Below are 16865 nucleotides of genomic sequence, written 5' to 3' on the forward strand. Positions count from 1 at the left end.
TAAATAAACAATAGTAAATTCTCAGAGAAACAAAATGAACCAAAAATTACTTAGTGTAAGAGAGAAGTGATTTCAACATATACAGAATTTGTCTATGTTGGTCATAGTGGTTTTGGTGAAAAACACCAATCATAGATGAAAGCTTGACCACCTATCAACCAAAGTTTGTCAAATGACACAGTCCAAAGCACTCATCTCATGGACAATGTAGCAAGTTGCATTATGTGATATATACCTGGTGTAACACTATGTGAGTACATAATTATGTGTCACCTTCCATTTACTAAAGGGACTTTACAAATTATATCCAAATAATATTAAATTGAAGAAGGGGGCGGCTGTGTAGCAACAAGGTCATATGATGCTAATTTATAGGGAGCTCTTTACTACCTCCACCAAGTCCAAACCAACTACCCTGCACTGGGCACATTTTTATTAGTGGAGGCCATCTATATATTACTTACATTTCTATTTGTTTCCTACCCAAGTGCGCCCCATATGGGTGGCCACAGTGCTGGATAAACAAGCCTGCTAGAAGCAATGGTTGATAAATATAGGCACATTTCTCAACTTGTCTCTATTTCAAATAACACAAGGAAGTGCAGTTCATCCAATATATCTCTGGACAAGGACATGGCAAACCTGTCTAACCCCATCAGGGCCATATAGAGCGGTAGTCGCCTGTAAGGGCGGCACACACAACAAAATTGAGCATCCCTCTTCCCCCTACCCTTCTGATGAAAAAACAAATCACACGCCTAAATAGGCGGGGCTGGGCTAAGCTGAGTGGTGCATTGTGGGGCTGTGGAAACAAGAGGCTGTCTCAGCTCTAGTGTGCCCTCCTCTGTCTGTTATGGGCTGGAGGGCACATGGATCCCATTCTCTCCGGTGGCCTTGGCTTTGTGCAGAGCAGCTTGGATACGGAAGTGTGTCCGTGATTCCATGGAGTAGTTTTTGTAATTTTGCCTGAAACGGAGCAAGAGAAGTGATTAACAATCACATCAGTAATCAATATAATTCAATCACTTTATAATTTCACAATAGTCAACCTCATCTTTCAGTTGAGCACTGACCATAAGTATAAGGCATAGTTAACAATTCTTTCAACAGGCAAGTGGGGAATCATTGATTTAACAAACTTCTCCAAAAGTAACTATGACTTTAATTCATTTTATTCTTTGAAAAACTTACTTTGCTGTTTCTAGGAGTTTGATAGCTTCATCATTTCTGCCTTGTTCCAGACACAACAGACCATGCTCCAGCAGGGCATTAGGAACCAGGTAGTGGTCATACTTGATCTGGGACTCACTGTAGATAAATACCAAACCAGAGTGGAAGTGAAGTAAGCATGAACAAAGATTCCCTTCAACAGTTATGCAGAGTGTTTTTAGAAACAGAAAAGCCTTTATTCACAAGAGAATGCACAAAGATTTTGATCAGGCTTGATGATGACACAAGGCAAGAAATTGGAGCACATCTGTTTTTGCTGTTTTGTTTAATTATGTGTATAGTGTGCATGTCTGTGTGCATTATTAAGACAGGCTTACTTGCAGAGGACAAGGGTAAAGTAGTGTTCGGCCTCCTCCTGGTGCCCAAGGTGTTTGAGACACAGTCCTTTCAGGAGGCTCAGCAGGCACTGATCGTCTATGGAAAACTCAGTCCCTGATAAAAACACAAAAAGTGAGTTAGGCCCAGATTACAAAATAACAAGCTTGAATGAACATTTTCAATAATCATATCTGCAGAAAACATCCTTCTGCTGGGATTTAATTAAGAAACAGTACATCATCAAAAATATGTGTAATCAGCATATTAATGTCACAAATAAACAAAAGAATGATTTTACTCTATAAGAATCTTGAATCTAGTTGTGATTTCGCATACTTTGGCTGCTCTCGAGGTTAGCCTGTGCCTCATCCAGTGTTTTCAGCATGCCTTCAGTCAGATCTTTATGTTTGCCAATGACTGTATAGCCATTCCAGATGTACATCATCTCCTGGATAGGTCATAGATACACGCAAATCAACCATAACAACCAACAATCAGTGAACTTTGATTGATATAAATTAACCTGAAAAATTAAGGCACTACATGACATTTCTGATCAAATTACTTCACATAGATGATGCAGCAATACACTGTATGGTAACAGAGGAAAAATCGTGTTACAAATGCAGTGTGACAAGGCAGACGGCATCGTCCAGTACTGACCAGTGGAGGAGCAGGAAGACAAATGGGGTTTTCTGCCAGGTAGCGGCGGGCTTTCCTGATTGCAAACTTCTCTGTTGGTAAAGATTTGCCTGCTATTTTCTGCTTGAGCCCTGGAACCTGCCTGAAATATACAATATGATGAAATGTGCGTTAGAACACATGTCAAAAAGTTAGTAAAAATATGACTTGCACTTACTACTACTGATTACACACTGTATGCAGCAGACTGAATATATCAAATGTCAAATTACATTTTAAATTACCAGAGCATTTATTCAGCTGTTTACCATAAATATATACATTGCAGTGAATCATCTATATTTCACTGTATTTGCTGTGGGTAGTTTCATACCTGAACAGAGTAAGCGCAGTCTCCCCGAAGGTTAGGCAATCATCCTTAGTCAGCATGCTGAGGTAGGCTGCTTTCATATAGGCATAGGTAGCCTGAGGGAATAAAAAAAGTAGTTACTACTGCAATCCCATCTATCTTTTTGAAATGAGTTGAGGAGAGAAAGTTTAGAGAGCCAGATCAGGGTTCCAGAGTTAAGGTCTATTTTTTATCTGGAGTCTGGTTACAAGATGTGTTTGTACTTATTTTTATTTTATACAGCTGCTGTTTTGCCTTTTAGGCCAATCAAAAATACATAGATTGTTGCTGTCAGATGAAAGTATTGCAACAGGTTTGGTGAATGTTGTTTTTAATTTAATGGCAAAGATTACATGTTTTTTTCTATGAGCTGAGAAATGTTAATAATATTTCTGTTTGAGCAATCAGATATGTTGAAAACCAGTTTGATGTTAGTTCATGAAAAGGTCACTAAACAAAGAAGCATGCTCAGTCACTTAACATCTGCATTTTATTTATTAGCAAGACAGGATATATTTAATCCCTCACCATGTCATCACATCAAGTCTGCAAGGGCACTGGGCCGCAAGAGGATAAAATGCACTCTGAGATGGAATAAAGACCTCCACTGTGTTTCCGTGTCGATAAATTCAAATTATTGACGTCATTTCAAACTGTTTTTCTGAATGTCTCCTAATGGTTTTGATATGCGTGTCAGCTGATTACCTGTGTGTACATTATACTTCACTACATCGATACAGTTTTTAATAAAAGTTAAAAAAAAATCAAATGTCAACAAAAGTAAATATTTTACGTAGCCTATTATTAAATATTTTATTATGATAATTATGGATTCTTTTTTATTGATAAAAATAATAAGTTTATTTAAGGTCTATTGCTGCAGGATTATAGAAAATGTTCTTGTGAAGTCTGTACCCCAAGCAGACTCTCTGGAAGCCCTCAGCCCACAGACTTCTCAGGAACACACCTGTTCCACAAGTCAGCAAGTGTGGTGACATCCAGAAAGTTGGATTCTTTTTGTCTTCCGGACATTTGGATTTAGCCTACAGCGATGGCCGCTCCCCAATCTGCTGGTATTTTTATTTTCGTTATCATTTTTAACCATTTCCTATTTTATTTTTGGGTATGACTCACCTTTCCTCCTCTTTCAAATTAATTTCCTGCCCCTTCTGTAACTGTCTGCATCGCCCTTGGTCTGATTACTCACACCTGATTCCCATGGTCCCCCCTTTCCTAGTGTATTATTGTGCACCTCCCTTGTTTCAGTTTGTCTTTCTTTCATTGTGACAAGAGGGCACAAGAGGGCACAAGAGGGCACAAGAGGGCACAAGAGAGCGTGTATTTCCTGCATTAACCACAGAGTGGGTTGCTTGATCCCAAAGTGGCCGCTCTGCCCTTGACCTATCTACTTTTCCTAGGCTTTGGAAACTGCCTGTGTTCGAGTCATGCCATTGAGTCCTTGCCTAGTGGTTCCCTCAGTTCATATTAGTGATGGCTCACCTTGGACCAGGAGTTCTCCTTGCTGAGCAGGTCAGCATAGAAGTAGGCCATCTTCCAGTGCCTCTTGTACGTAAAGCACCACATTAGCTCCCAGTAGCACATGTGGTGGAATTGCTTCCACTGCTGCTGAGCCTCACAGCACTCCTCAAAACGCTTGATGGCCTGGCCAAAACATACACTCATATTCATTCATTTATTTTTCTTACACATATTCAGTTTGCATGTTGAATAAGTCAGTGATGCAACCAAATGTATTGTCTTCAAATGCAGTATTTGCATGGATGCTTTTTTAGATATAAACATGTTACTGCTTTAACATAATAAAATAAAAATATTGCATATCTATTGCACTTGTTTTATCTGTTTGGTAATAACAATCTTCATTATACTAATGCATTTTCACATCCATTAAGTCTCTCACTTACACCATCCAGGTTGCCTTTGATCTCCTCTATTCGACCAGCAAAGAACAAGAAGATGGATCCCTAGGAGAGAAAAAAATCCCACAGCATGTTTAGCAACATCACAGATCAAATTATATGGGAAACTTTGAAAAACAAAAACAGTGCTTAGTGCTGTCAAACCTTAGGATATTTCTTGAGATATGGCTGCAGCAGTTTCTCTGCATCTTCAACGTCTCCCTCCCCAGTGCCTGTAAGACACAAACCCAACTAAGATCCTTGTCTGTATATGTGGTCGGATGCAGCTATGTGTATGTGTTCATGCTCACCTAGTATGAAGCTCATGAAGGTGTGATAACAGAGCAGCAGCATGTTACATAAGAAGGACCTGAATGTGCTTTCTGCAGAGCCCTCCTGAAGCTGCTGGAGACCAAACTCCTGCAGGAGCATTCAGATACACACAATCACACACATGCAAGTAATTTCCACAAATAACAGGCAAGTTTTCCTGTAAAACAACAAACTAATAGAACCACAATGACTTATCAATTTACTTTCCAGTGTCATTCACAAAGCATAGAATGATCCATGTTCTCTGTTGAGCATCTCTAACTGGACACATTACACCCTTCACACTCCTCCTGTCAGCCTTAACTGGCTGTCACTTGTCCGAAGAGCTCACCTTATTACCCGAGAAACCAACAAACTCCAGCAGCTTGAGTGTCCTCGTAGGCAACATGGAGATCATCTACAGAGGAGCAGAGGAATGAAAAGGCTAGTAATAGGATTACAGGGTCCTTTCTTTAGAATACAACACCAGTGGTTTGCAAGGAAATACAATATACAAACATATGTACAGGAGCCAGTAATTATAGATGTGTCCAAACTACAAAGCTTTCTCTGCACATAAGCATAACAGTCAAAGGAACATGTGCAAATGTTTATATAATGTACATTTCTCTTACTGACAACTTATTTCAAAGTACTTCTAAATCCCCAAATTGGTGGCATTATTAATATTTGAAACTCCTTGAAATTCCTTGTATAAAGAGCACCTTTTTATGATGCTGTAGATGATCATAAATACACATGAACACAGAAGAGCAGATGAGCAGTGAACTTTTTCTCCCCTTCTCCTGTTTTTATGTGTTTGTCAATTTCCAAACATCTAATGAAGTATCAATTAACAGGTGGTCATTTTTAGGATTAAGCAAGATACAATTAGGAAGTTCTTTTCCCCCACAGTTTGGATGTGAATAATTATTCTCTGACCTGTGTTTAATTACAAATGAAAAGGACTACATTGGGCTGTTTACTTACTAGATTAAAGGCTCCTACTCCCAATTTAACACCACCCTCAAAATGGCCATGGTTGTCACCATGAGTGTATCCAGTGGACTGGAGGACTGTGTGAAGCTCTCTAAGGTCAAGATAAAAGGAGCAGATTAGAGAGGAAAAGTTAATATGTGACAAGGTAGAAAGGAAGATAGAACAAATCAAGAGTTTGGATTCTCACTTGTATGTCTGGTAGCTGTTCCTCACTTTGATTCCCCCTTTAATGAAACTGATCATATTTTCATCCTGAGACAAGGGGCAAGAGACAAGTGAAGGAGAAGAGAATGAGTTGTAACCAAGTTAAAATCATCAATGGTGGCAGATTAAGGCTATCTGAGAAAGCCTTATTCCTGACCTGAAGGAAGGTGAGCGCTGCCCTCTGGAGGAGACACTCAGCATAGCAAACTTCAGCATGGAGTTCCTCTGAGGTGAAAATGATTATGTCACAGTTATCTTCAGTCAGGCAGCCTGAAAGCTCAGCAGAGCCCAGGCACTGCACAGTAATGACCGGAACACACACAAGCATACATACATACACATGCACATATAGTATACTTTAGCAAGAGTGCACATTCACCAAAAGAAAAAGAAAATCAAACTGGTGGTCACAACATGCACAAACACTCAAATGCTCACACTGAAACTGCTGCCTTAATACTGACATCTGTAATTATGAATTATGGTGACACATTTTACTCTATTTGTCTACTTACTTACTCTGTCAGTACAAGACTATACTGACCTTCTGAGAAGTTTTTGGAGAAGCTTGACTTCTTGCGGTGCCTAATGAAGAAAGCATACAAGTTGTGTGTAGTTATTGTATTGCACTGTTCCGCGTTTCTTCTCTTATCTTGTTTCAAAGCAAATCAATGACTCAGCCTCATTCTTGGGAAGACAGGATGCTGACCTGCAGGGTGAAGTTACCATAAGTTGCTGACCAAGCATTTATGTCCCCATTAGTAATAAAAACCTTGAAAAGGAGAACTACAGCACTGACCTCAGATCTGTTCGGTGAGGTGACAGTGCTGCAAATACCAAAATTGTGTGTTTTTAAGGGGTGGCGTGATGCGTGGTATTCATGACTAATTCTCACAGTCCCCCGAGGACAGATGTTATAACATTTTTTCGAGAAAAAGGCCCTGGATGGCCTCTCCATGTCCTCTGACTTAAGTTGCATGTTATTAATGGGATCCAGAGTCCAAAAAATACAGTATTATTTGCTATGTGTGTATAGTAAATATACAGTAAGTAAAGTTTATTTATATAGCACCTGTCACAAAGAGCTACATAGGTTCACACAAAAAAACTATAAATAAATAAATTAAAAACAATAAATAAAAATGCATTAAGAATAAAGAAAAAGATAAACAGCAAATAATACACACAGGAGACAAAAACAGGCACAAGTAAAATACTACATTAACTAAATGTCTGTTTGAACATTTGGGTTTTTAACTGCTTATTAAAAGAGTACACAGACCACATTCTTTTAGAGAGACTATTCCTATTACTCTGAATCAGCTCTTGACACAACAGTCTGGGTATGTTTCTTAAGTGAAAGAAACATGACCAAGTCAGCATCCTAATATAAGCATTAAAACTCATGGATTGGTCAAAAATCACACCAAGATTATGCAGACCAAGAAGACGAGGATAAAGCAAAAAAAGATTCTGCTTCATCACTTAATAAAAGTTATCAGGGTACTTAATTAATAAGGAATTATTTGCCATCCAGTTCCTAATTGTATTTAAACTGTTTTCAGTACAGTGTATCAAGCTCATCAAGTTGGAAGGATAAGTATACGTGGATTTCATCTGTGTATAAGTCATAAGAGATGTTGAAACTGTCTTAGTGGAAGCATGTATATGGAGAATAAAATAGACCACAGGACTGATTACAGGGGGACGCCACATAACAAAATAGCGGTTTGTGACACAAGTTCTATTACGACTGAAAAAATGTTATCAGTGAGATACAAGGAGAACCACCATCCAATGCAGTCCCAGAAATGCCCACCAGGTGTTTTAGCCTGTAGATTAATATGTGTTGGTCAACAGTATCGAATAGTGCACTAAGATCCAATAAAACCAAAACTGAGCACTGAGCCACAAGGATATCATTTGAAATGGAAAGCCAATTCAGTGGAGTGTTATTTATGAAAACCAGACTGAGATTTGTCAAACACACTCAATTCTGGAGAAGACGGGAGGGGAGTTTAGAAAAAGGGCTACAGTTCTCTGGCAGGGAGGGTTTTGGGGTTTGTTTCTTCAACAAAAGCTGGACAATAGCCTGCTTAAAATAGCTGGGCACATCCCTGATAAAGGAGAGTGGTTTCATAACATTAACTGAACAGGGACTAATGCATTTAAAACCTTTAAGAACAGAGAGGTTAGTAGGACATCTAGTGGACTTGAAGAGGGTTTCCTTTTCCTAACAAGGCTGTAACATTGTCTATAGAGACAGGACAAAAGGAATCCAAGATGGATGGGTTAGAGAAACCATTAATGAATAGACTGGACGAGAGTGAGATGTTTGCTGTAACATTTACAACCTTATCTATAAAATATTTAAGGAAGTTATTGTAGTCACTGTTAGAGAAAATGTGAGTGCCTTGAGAAACCTAAAGTATCAAACAGGACTTTAGGTGGAAGATTGATGGAAGATATAAGATTAGAGAAATGCCTTGATAAGCAGGAAAATATCTCCTCTAACTTAAAAAGCCATTTTTTAGTCTTGTCTCTAAACTGACTGGCTAATAAGAGATTAAATTCATTTTTCTGCAACTTAGTAGATTTTGACAGTTTGAGGGGAACTAAAAAAGGTTTTGTCACAGCCCATCATCAGCACATTATTTCATTCTGGTGATGTGGGAAATTCTCACCGTTGACAGATAGCCTGGGCCTCCTTCATGGTGTTTCCTGCAGCCAAGATGTGATGGGGGTCAAAGGTCATCATGGCCTGCATCTCTAGGATGGTGGCATAAGTCAGGGCATGATACATGCTGTCTTTGGTTCTATTAAAAAAACAAAAGACAAAATGCAAAATTTGTTTTAGTTGTTTTGTCAGAAACAGAATAGAGGAAGTAACACATGCTTATCAAAACAATGATGTGCTCTGTTTCTGGTGTGAACATGGAAATGACAATTGGAGAGAGACCTTTTGTTTAACTGTGACAAAAATTGAAGATTCATACAGCAGTCATGTAACCATGTAGAACCTGTGACAAAGGAACAATGTGGATACAGATTATAGTCTGAAACTTAATTCCCACTGACGACAGGTGTAACTGTATACTTAAAGCCACACCTCTACACATAAAAAACTGCTGGTGTCTATTTATAGCTACATTTTTTAGTGCCATGTCATTCTGAAAAAGTTGCTTTTACAGGTTCTAAAACGATGAAGGAGGAGCTAAAGCGTTTGGCGTCACAGACATTTTCCTGGTAGATGCTCTTGTTATAAATCATTATTAAACCTTATTGCTAAAATAACAATAGCAACAAAAAACATGGCATAGTTGTTAATATGCTAGCCTACAGTCTACAGTCACAACTGATGGTACAAACAGCCTCATATAAAGTGCATCTATTTCACTTTGTCTTGATACAAAAGGACTACAGACCACACACGCAGATTTGTAGCAGCACACACAAACATATGCACAAAGACGTGGCAGACTAATTGTGGTAAAACATAAAGGCTGAGGTGTGCAGGAATGCTGTCAGTCTGCATAACAAACACTTCATTGCTGTTCACTGCAGATGGACTCATGTGACGAGCCTCTGTGATGTTACTCTGAGCTCAAACCACTAGACTTTTACAGCCACATAAATTACATTTGTGTAAACAGCCCATGAAAACAGAGTACAAGGTCATGACAATTAATGTTAATCCTGCCTAACTTACTTTTCGTAGTAGCAATTTTGATGAAGAAATAAAACATTACATTTTAATAATAAATCAAGATTAAACTCTCCACCTTAAAGAATACAAATGATTCATTCTGTTGCCGCAACCAATCGGGAAACAAGAATCAACTCAAGCAAAAGCGGACAGTCAGAGAGGGCGGAGATATTGACGTAGAAGCAGGGAGATTTGCCTGTCTTACATTTCCATTGCATCAGGCTTATGTAAGAGTGCCCAAACCATTTAGGAGGGAGCTACGAGGTAAATTGAATTGAGGTTACTTGTGTTGAAAGTGGCAGAGAATTCCAAATATTTCACAGCAGCACAGCAGTTTATTTCTGTCAATTTACATCACTGTGTTCTTTGTATTATTCTGAAATGAGATATGTATCATCTGAAAAACAGGAAAAAACATTTATGAAAAAGTGAGCACAGCTTCAAAAGGAACAATATCACCAAGTCTCTCCAAGAAGAAGCTTCATCAATTGCTGTATTGTATGTCATGTACAGCAAACTTTCTACACCCACTCATTGCAACAGCTGTGAGGAAGAGCACAGTGGGAGAATAAGATTGCACTGTTGTGGCTGTACTTGGTCTCATGGCATGTTTGAACAGAGAGCTGGCAAATAAAACTAAGCCTGCAGATTTGATGAAGAAAAGAAAAAAAGAGTAGAGGAGTCTGCAGTAGCTCAGAGTCCATGACTCATAAAGAGAAGAAACATGCAGCCCGGGTACAGCAAAGCCTAAAATATCTGGACGTGTATAATCAACAATCAATACTAACGTTTATGGTTTTTAAAAAAAATCTATTTATGTTATATAAATAACACACACAGCTAAATAAAATAAATACAGTGGTATAAGTTGCTCATGGACATTAGTCGAGTCCAAAAAAACTCTAGTCGGGTATATCAAAGTTAGCTGGCAGCCTGTAAACAGAAATTAATCATGACAAATGGGGCCAGATGATAAACCACATTTCAAAACACAACACCATACTCATAAAACTTCTAATTATCCCATAAGAACATCAGACAGCACATCTGCAATACATTTCCAAAGCTTGATTCTTCTCACAGCCTCTTAAACTAATAACAGCTGTTTTGTTTGGTAAATGTTACATACATATACGGCCATGCTCATACATTACATTACATACAGTGAAACCTGTTTGTTTCCAATCCCTCCAGTGTGACGATATGTTGCTTTTCACTATTTTATATCTCAATTTTATAATTTTACATTGGTTCCAGTGAAATTTTGATGAGCATTTTGATGACATGTTAAAAAATTCATTATTAAAGAATGGAATTCAATAAACCCTAAATTAATTATATCATAAATCAATAATGAAACAAATAGTCACAGCCTTTGTTCACAAAATAACAGTCAGTGGCTCAGACATGAACTCATCTCACTGAAAAGGAATTTATGTTCAATTCCTGACCCCACTCATCCCCATGAGAAATATGATTGTTGTGTCCTTCGAGAGTGCTCCTACACTCATAAAAAACATAGTATCCATATGTGTATGTGTGTGTTTGTGTGTGTGCATGTGTGTGTGTGTGCACTGCAGAGCTCCAGTATACCCTGGTCCCACCAGATCACAGCTGGAGGGAGAAAGGAGAGATGGACTAAATAAGACACTTTTGAGAATGAGGAAAGCTTTGTGTTTCTCATCTGTAGGACTTTTTGTTCCCTACAGAGTCCTTCAGTGTTTATCTCTCTCATGCAGTGCTAAAGATGTCATCACACCTTACATAATATTACATATTAGAGGCCCCGAGCCATCGCCTTTCGTACAAACCTCAAAATGCAATTTCACTGTATCCCTACTGTCTACTGAATTCTTTTGTTATAATGACAGAGATGCCGGATGGAAGGAAACAGCAATTGTTCAGAAACTAACCCTGTGTATTTAATCTAATTCTCACTAAAAAAAGACCACAACTGTGTCTGAGATCACAACGGAGCTCCTCATTATTATTGTTCAGGGCTTTTTCTCTTTTCTCTAGTTCTAGTCTCTACTGATTTCTGGCTTGTAATGCTCCACTGCATGTGCAAAGCTAACCACCTGGGATCACAACAGCTGAAAACATACATATTTGCAACTTCTATTTGTTCAGGTGCACTTCAGCAATTGGAAGAGGCAGAGATAGCATACACAGAGCTGTGGGAGGAATCCTGAGACAAAAATGATGACACCTGCTGAGCTGTTGAGCCTGCCAAGCATTAGGTGGCAGCAGCTCGAGAGACTGCCAAAGTGGATTTAGACAGATTTTCCTCCAAGTTGGAATATTGCACAAATCCTGATTTAGATACTAAAGCATATTGTGTTTATGACACCAGGATAGTCACTTGGCAACAGAGTATTTATGTAATGGTCCAATGAAAGTCTGCATAATCGAGTCTGAGCCAAAAATCTAACTAATTACATTACTTAGAACATTTCCGAAATTCCTAAATGCACCATAACAACTATTATCAACAACTAAAGCACCAAACTGACAATATCTGTTGCACAAAGAATGTACAGGGCGACAGGAAGCTGTTCTTGGTGTAAGCCAGCACTGAAAAGAAGAAACTGGGACTAAGGAGTAGTCCACAACCCCAGAGAGAAGCTAGAGGGTGGAGGATAATAGCGATGATACGATAAAGGACAATAGAGGAGTGATTGAACAATGGAGTAACATGATGACACAGTGTTGGAATACAAAACTGGAGGAGGTAAGTGTTTGTGAATAGAAGTCAAAGCAGCACGTCAATCATGTAAAACCTACAGCAAATCATCCGAACAGCATCAGCAGCAAACCAAAGTTCCTTCAGCTCATCTTAATGTAGACAGACAGTGTCTGTTCCTGACCTGTTCTTGTGCCAGAAGCTGAGTTTGAACTTTAAAAGGGTAATGCACAGATTTATTTATAATGCACCTCCATAAAACTTGGGGGCTCAAGAGTCATATAAAGAAAAAATGGTCAAAATCAATGCAGCAGAGGCCCAGATATATATAGATAGTTACAGGTCACTAATCAAAGACGCTGGATCCTACATTCACCACAGTGCAACTCAATTTGTTTAATACTTGTAATGTAACTTGTTTAACCCTGTCAGTCTGGTAAATGTTCCAAGTTCCAAGGTTTGTCACACAGGCTGCCTGTTATAAATGTGTAGTCCCCATGCCCAAAATATGATAACCATGATGGCATCAAGAAGACGAATAAAAAAATGACACAACAGCAACAAAATACATTATAATTATAATTGTTTTCACAATGTAAATAGTACTTTCCATGACAAGTATACTAATCTGGATGGTGGTATATTGATTTTGCAATAGGTATCATTTAAAAGGTATAAATTATGTACCAGAAGGAATGGCATTTTTGACACTTTATTACGAAGAGTTTTGATATTGCTGCATCCATCAAAAGATGGACAGAAATAATTTATTCACGACCGACGGCATCAGTTATTACTAACCAGAACATCTCCCCTCCATTTGCAGTTCACCACGGACCCGTCCAGGTTGCCCCCCTCCCCCTTTTTGTTTGTGATTATCATCGAACCACTTGCTGCCAGTATAAGACAGAGCCCTTTAATCTCTCCCATCAAAATGTTTGGCGGTAAACATTATCTTTCGCTATATGCGGACGACATTCTCTTGTACATTTCCCTGCCACAAGTATCAATATCTCCTGTCTTGATTCTCATTGATAAGTTTGGCAGTCTGTCAGGATTCTCTATCAACTGGGAGAAAAGTGAACTTATGCCAGTCTTCGCAGCAGTTAACGAGGCATATTTGCAATCCATTCCATTTATGAAATCCTACAAAGCTTTTACATATTTAGAAGTGACTGTCACCAAAAACCCAAATGATCTCCTCCAATTAAACTGGCAAAGCAAAATTGAGCAAGCCAAAACCAATATTGAGTTTTGGAAAACTCTCCCAATATCCATGGTCGGGAAGATGAATGCAATCAAGAAGATCATATTGCCCCTCTTTCTACATCTTTTACAATCCATTCCATGTTGTATTGTGCAATCATACTTCAAAGAGTTAGACTCAATTATTATACCTTTCATTTGGAGCTATAAAACAGTTATAATCTCTAAAAAACATCTATCAAAACCAAAGGATATGGGAGGTTTTTAGGGAATTTTAAGTTGTATTATTGGGCTGCACACTTATCTATTCTCGCATGGTGGAAGAAAGGCCCTCCTTCTGAGGCTGACTCCTGCCCTGCGTGGTTGTGTACAGAATGAATGCTTTGCAAAAAAACTTCATTATCTGCTCTTCTTAACAGTCCCACTGCTGTTGAAAAAGCATGCTTTAAAACATTACATCGAGGCTCCAAAAACCTACATGGACACCCCGATATGTGAAAACCATTCTTTTTTATCAGGTCTGACTGATATTGTTTTCCTCCTCTGGAAGCGGAAAGGCATTTACAACATAGGTGATTTATACATTAACAGCGTTTTTGCCTCATACCCACCTGTAGCTAAATATGACATTCCTAAATCTGGCATTTTTCGAAATTCGAAATTACGTCAGGACGCATTTATCCAACTTTGACATTCTGGTAGAGCATGAGGTCCTTGAGGCAATAAACAAATTTGACCTTGCAGGGGCCCTAAAGGGGCTGTTTCGTTCTTTTACCAGATCCTGCACAACAATATTTCATTGAACACAGCGAGTCTTAGACAGGCATGGACGGATGAGCTGAATGCAGAACTGGGAGATGAAGTATGGGATGAATATTTAAAAAATATACATGATTGCTCTGTGAATGTTAGGCATTGCCTTATACAGTTTCCCTTCATAGTGTACTTACACTGTAAGTGATGGGGGTCAAAATCCACAATATGAAGCTTCAGGCAACCGAATTAGTCAAATCCTGTAGATATCTTTCGAAGTCCCTTTTTGTTACTTTGTACTATACTTCCACCACAGCTCAACAGGGAAACACTGTCTGAGGAAATACTTGAAAGAGCATTTGAAGGGGATCTTTTATGAGCAGGAAGAATTATTACAGCAAGGAAAACTTTTTCATTGGTTATTTGGGCAACTGACTGTTTGAAGACTGACTAGAAAAATGGTGAACATGTCCTTTAAAGCTGTCCTATGATACAAATCCCTGCCCTCTAATCTGACTAGATTTTAAATTTGGAGTAGGATTACTCAGTGCTATCACTAGCAGTCCTGCTGTCAAGGCTGGGGTTACAACTGTATGGGGTGCTCTACGTTAACATTAGCAGAGAAAAGCTGGTCTAACTCATGGGCACGTCTCTCTTGCAGAGACACCATCACTGCAAGACAGGGAACAATCAGCACACACCATTGATATAGAGAGGCTGCATTAACTGTGGATGCTGAAGGCTAACTGCTAAACCACTAAGCTAGGCTAACCTTGTAGCTAAATTAACAGGGCAGGAACAGAGGATACCTAGTAATGCTAAATTGCTTCTGAAAGAAAACTAGTGTAGACAGAGAGTGTAGACAGTGGTCATCAATCTCACAAAATTCAGAAACTGTATTATCAGTAAAGTAGCATGCTAATGTGCTGATAATAAAAATGCTAATATACTGGTGATAAGTTATAATGTTTATCATTTCCACCATCTTAGTTTCGTGTTTTAGCATGTTAACACTTTCTCATGTGTGCCAAACAAAAGTGCAACATCTATTAAGAACACTGTTTTATTGAAGTGTCCCAGTAAGTCAGCATGCAGAATACCAGGACCCTGAAATATAAGCAGCTAAATTGAATTCAGCCATTATCCAACTACTGTGATATGTCAAAATGTCCTTAATGAAAAAAGGCATATTGCATGTACATGCAGTTCCCTCATGAAAATGTTTGCCTTCTAACATCTAAGAATGCAAAAATACCTCACTAAAAACACAGCTGTTTGCATGAACAAACACTTCTGTTGGCTCTGATTCATTATATTTGTCGCACAGAAGCACAGAAGCCAGATGGGCTGGACCGATGCTACAACTCAGCTGTATTAGCTTGTGGCGCAGGATGTGCTCCTACCTGGATCTGAGCTGTGTCTGTGCCTTCTCAAAGTCATTCCTGAGGAATAGATCCAAGGCAGCCATGCAGTCCTCCAGAGCCAGCGACAGGTCAGACCGTGAGCACCTGGGGTACACAAACAAACACACAATGTGAATGATGAGTATAGTATATTCTTGGTTAATTGAGCAGTATTCAAATGATAGCACATATCAGTCTTATTAAAACAAACAGCTTTTAAACCGGCTTGCTGTTGGACAAAAAGTCAGTCATACACTTCAAATTCAATTTTTAGCGACCTAAAATTCCTCGAGTGGTATTTTTTTAAATGTAAAACTGTGGAGTCACTCTTGAGGATCCTCTGCCACCAACCAGTTTCTCTTTCTCTGTCTCTCTGCTGCAGTGACCCTGTTCTCATTTTTCATTCTTCCAAACACTGACCTACTACAGAGAAAGTGGGATTTTGATATTTCCTCTTTCTGTATTTATTCTGTATGTACACAGGCTAACAAGTATTTTGCTGTTAGCGTTGTTGCTGGTTGCATCATATTGCACATTACAGGCGGAAACAGCATACATGACAGTACTTGCACGCACAAACTAAGTCAGCAGCTTTGGACAGGGTCATTTATTATAGTGAAGATGATGGCTTAAATCAGTCTTGTTTCCTTTTTTCAAATACAACAATCTGTTAAGTCGTCTTTGTGAAAGCAAAGAAATGCTAATAATAAGTTCATTGCACAGTGCACATGACCCTCACGAGACATGAGAATAGTGTGGCCAAACTGAGCACAAGTCATGACTAAACATCAGGCTCTCTTCCTTCATGACACACTTTCCCTCCTCTTCAATTTCACTTACTGTGCTGATAATGAATCTGCTTAAAGTGGGGTTTTATTTCTCCACTTTAGGGTGAGAAGAGCACACAGCATGGGAAAAACACATTAGCATTTAGCATAATGAGCTGAACAAATGAACTGGTACATATGAAACTGTAATGGCTGATAGGAGCACTATATTAATGTCATCATTAAGCTGATTCATTGTGTCTTTGTTGCTTTGTAGAAACCTACTTTTTCCCTTAGATTCAATTGTTTATCATTTATGTTCATTTGTATTACAG

The 16865-nt window shown here is 38.7% G+C and overlaps 1 protein-coding gene across 1 annotated transcript in view; it reads right to left on the reverse strand.

Moving 5' to 3' along the window:
* Positions 1-408: 408 nt before the first annotated feature.
* The window catches only part of ttc39a (tetratricopeptide repeat domain 39A), a 23369-nt gene continuing 6912 nt past the window's right edge, over positions 409-16865 (reverse strand). The window contains exons 3-19 of the mRNA XM_053322537.1: positions 15764-15868; positions 8697-8828; positions 6557-6597; positions 6170-6237; positions 5996-6060; positions 5800-5899; positions 5162-5227; positions 4809-4917; positions 4663-4730; positions 4504-4563; positions 4079-4240; positions 2564-2655; positions 2212-2332; positions 1885-1996; positions 1548-1662; positions 1192-1308; positions 409-966 (exon numbers count right to left, since the gene is read on the reverse strand). Coding sequence (XP_053178512.1) covers positions 852-966; positions 1192-1308; positions 1548-1662; positions 1885-1996; positions 2212-2332; positions 2564-2655; positions 4079-4240; positions 4504-4563; positions 4663-4730; positions 4809-4917; positions 5162-5227; positions 5800-5899; positions 5996-6060; positions 6170-6237; positions 6557-6597; positions 8697-8828; positions 15764-15828 — 1608 coding nt within the window. The 5' untranslated portion in view covers positions 15829-15868 and the 3' untranslated portion in view covers positions 409-851. The remainder of the gene's footprint in view (positions 967-1191; positions 1309-1547; positions 1663-1884; positions 1997-2211; positions 2333-2563; positions 2656-4078; positions 4241-4503; positions 4564-4662; positions 4731-4808; positions 4918-5161; positions 5228-5799; positions 5900-5995; positions 6061-6169; positions 6238-6556; positions 6598-8696; positions 8829-15763; positions 15869-16865) is intronic.

Source organism: Scomber japonicus, chromosome 7, assembly GCF_027409825.1.
Source record: "Scomber japonicus isolate fScoJap1 chromosome 7, fScoJap1.pri, whole genome shotgun sequence".
Classification (NCBI taxonomy): domain Eukaryota; kingdom Metazoa; phylum Chordata; class Actinopteri; order Scombriformes; family Scombridae; genus Scomber; species Scomber japonicus.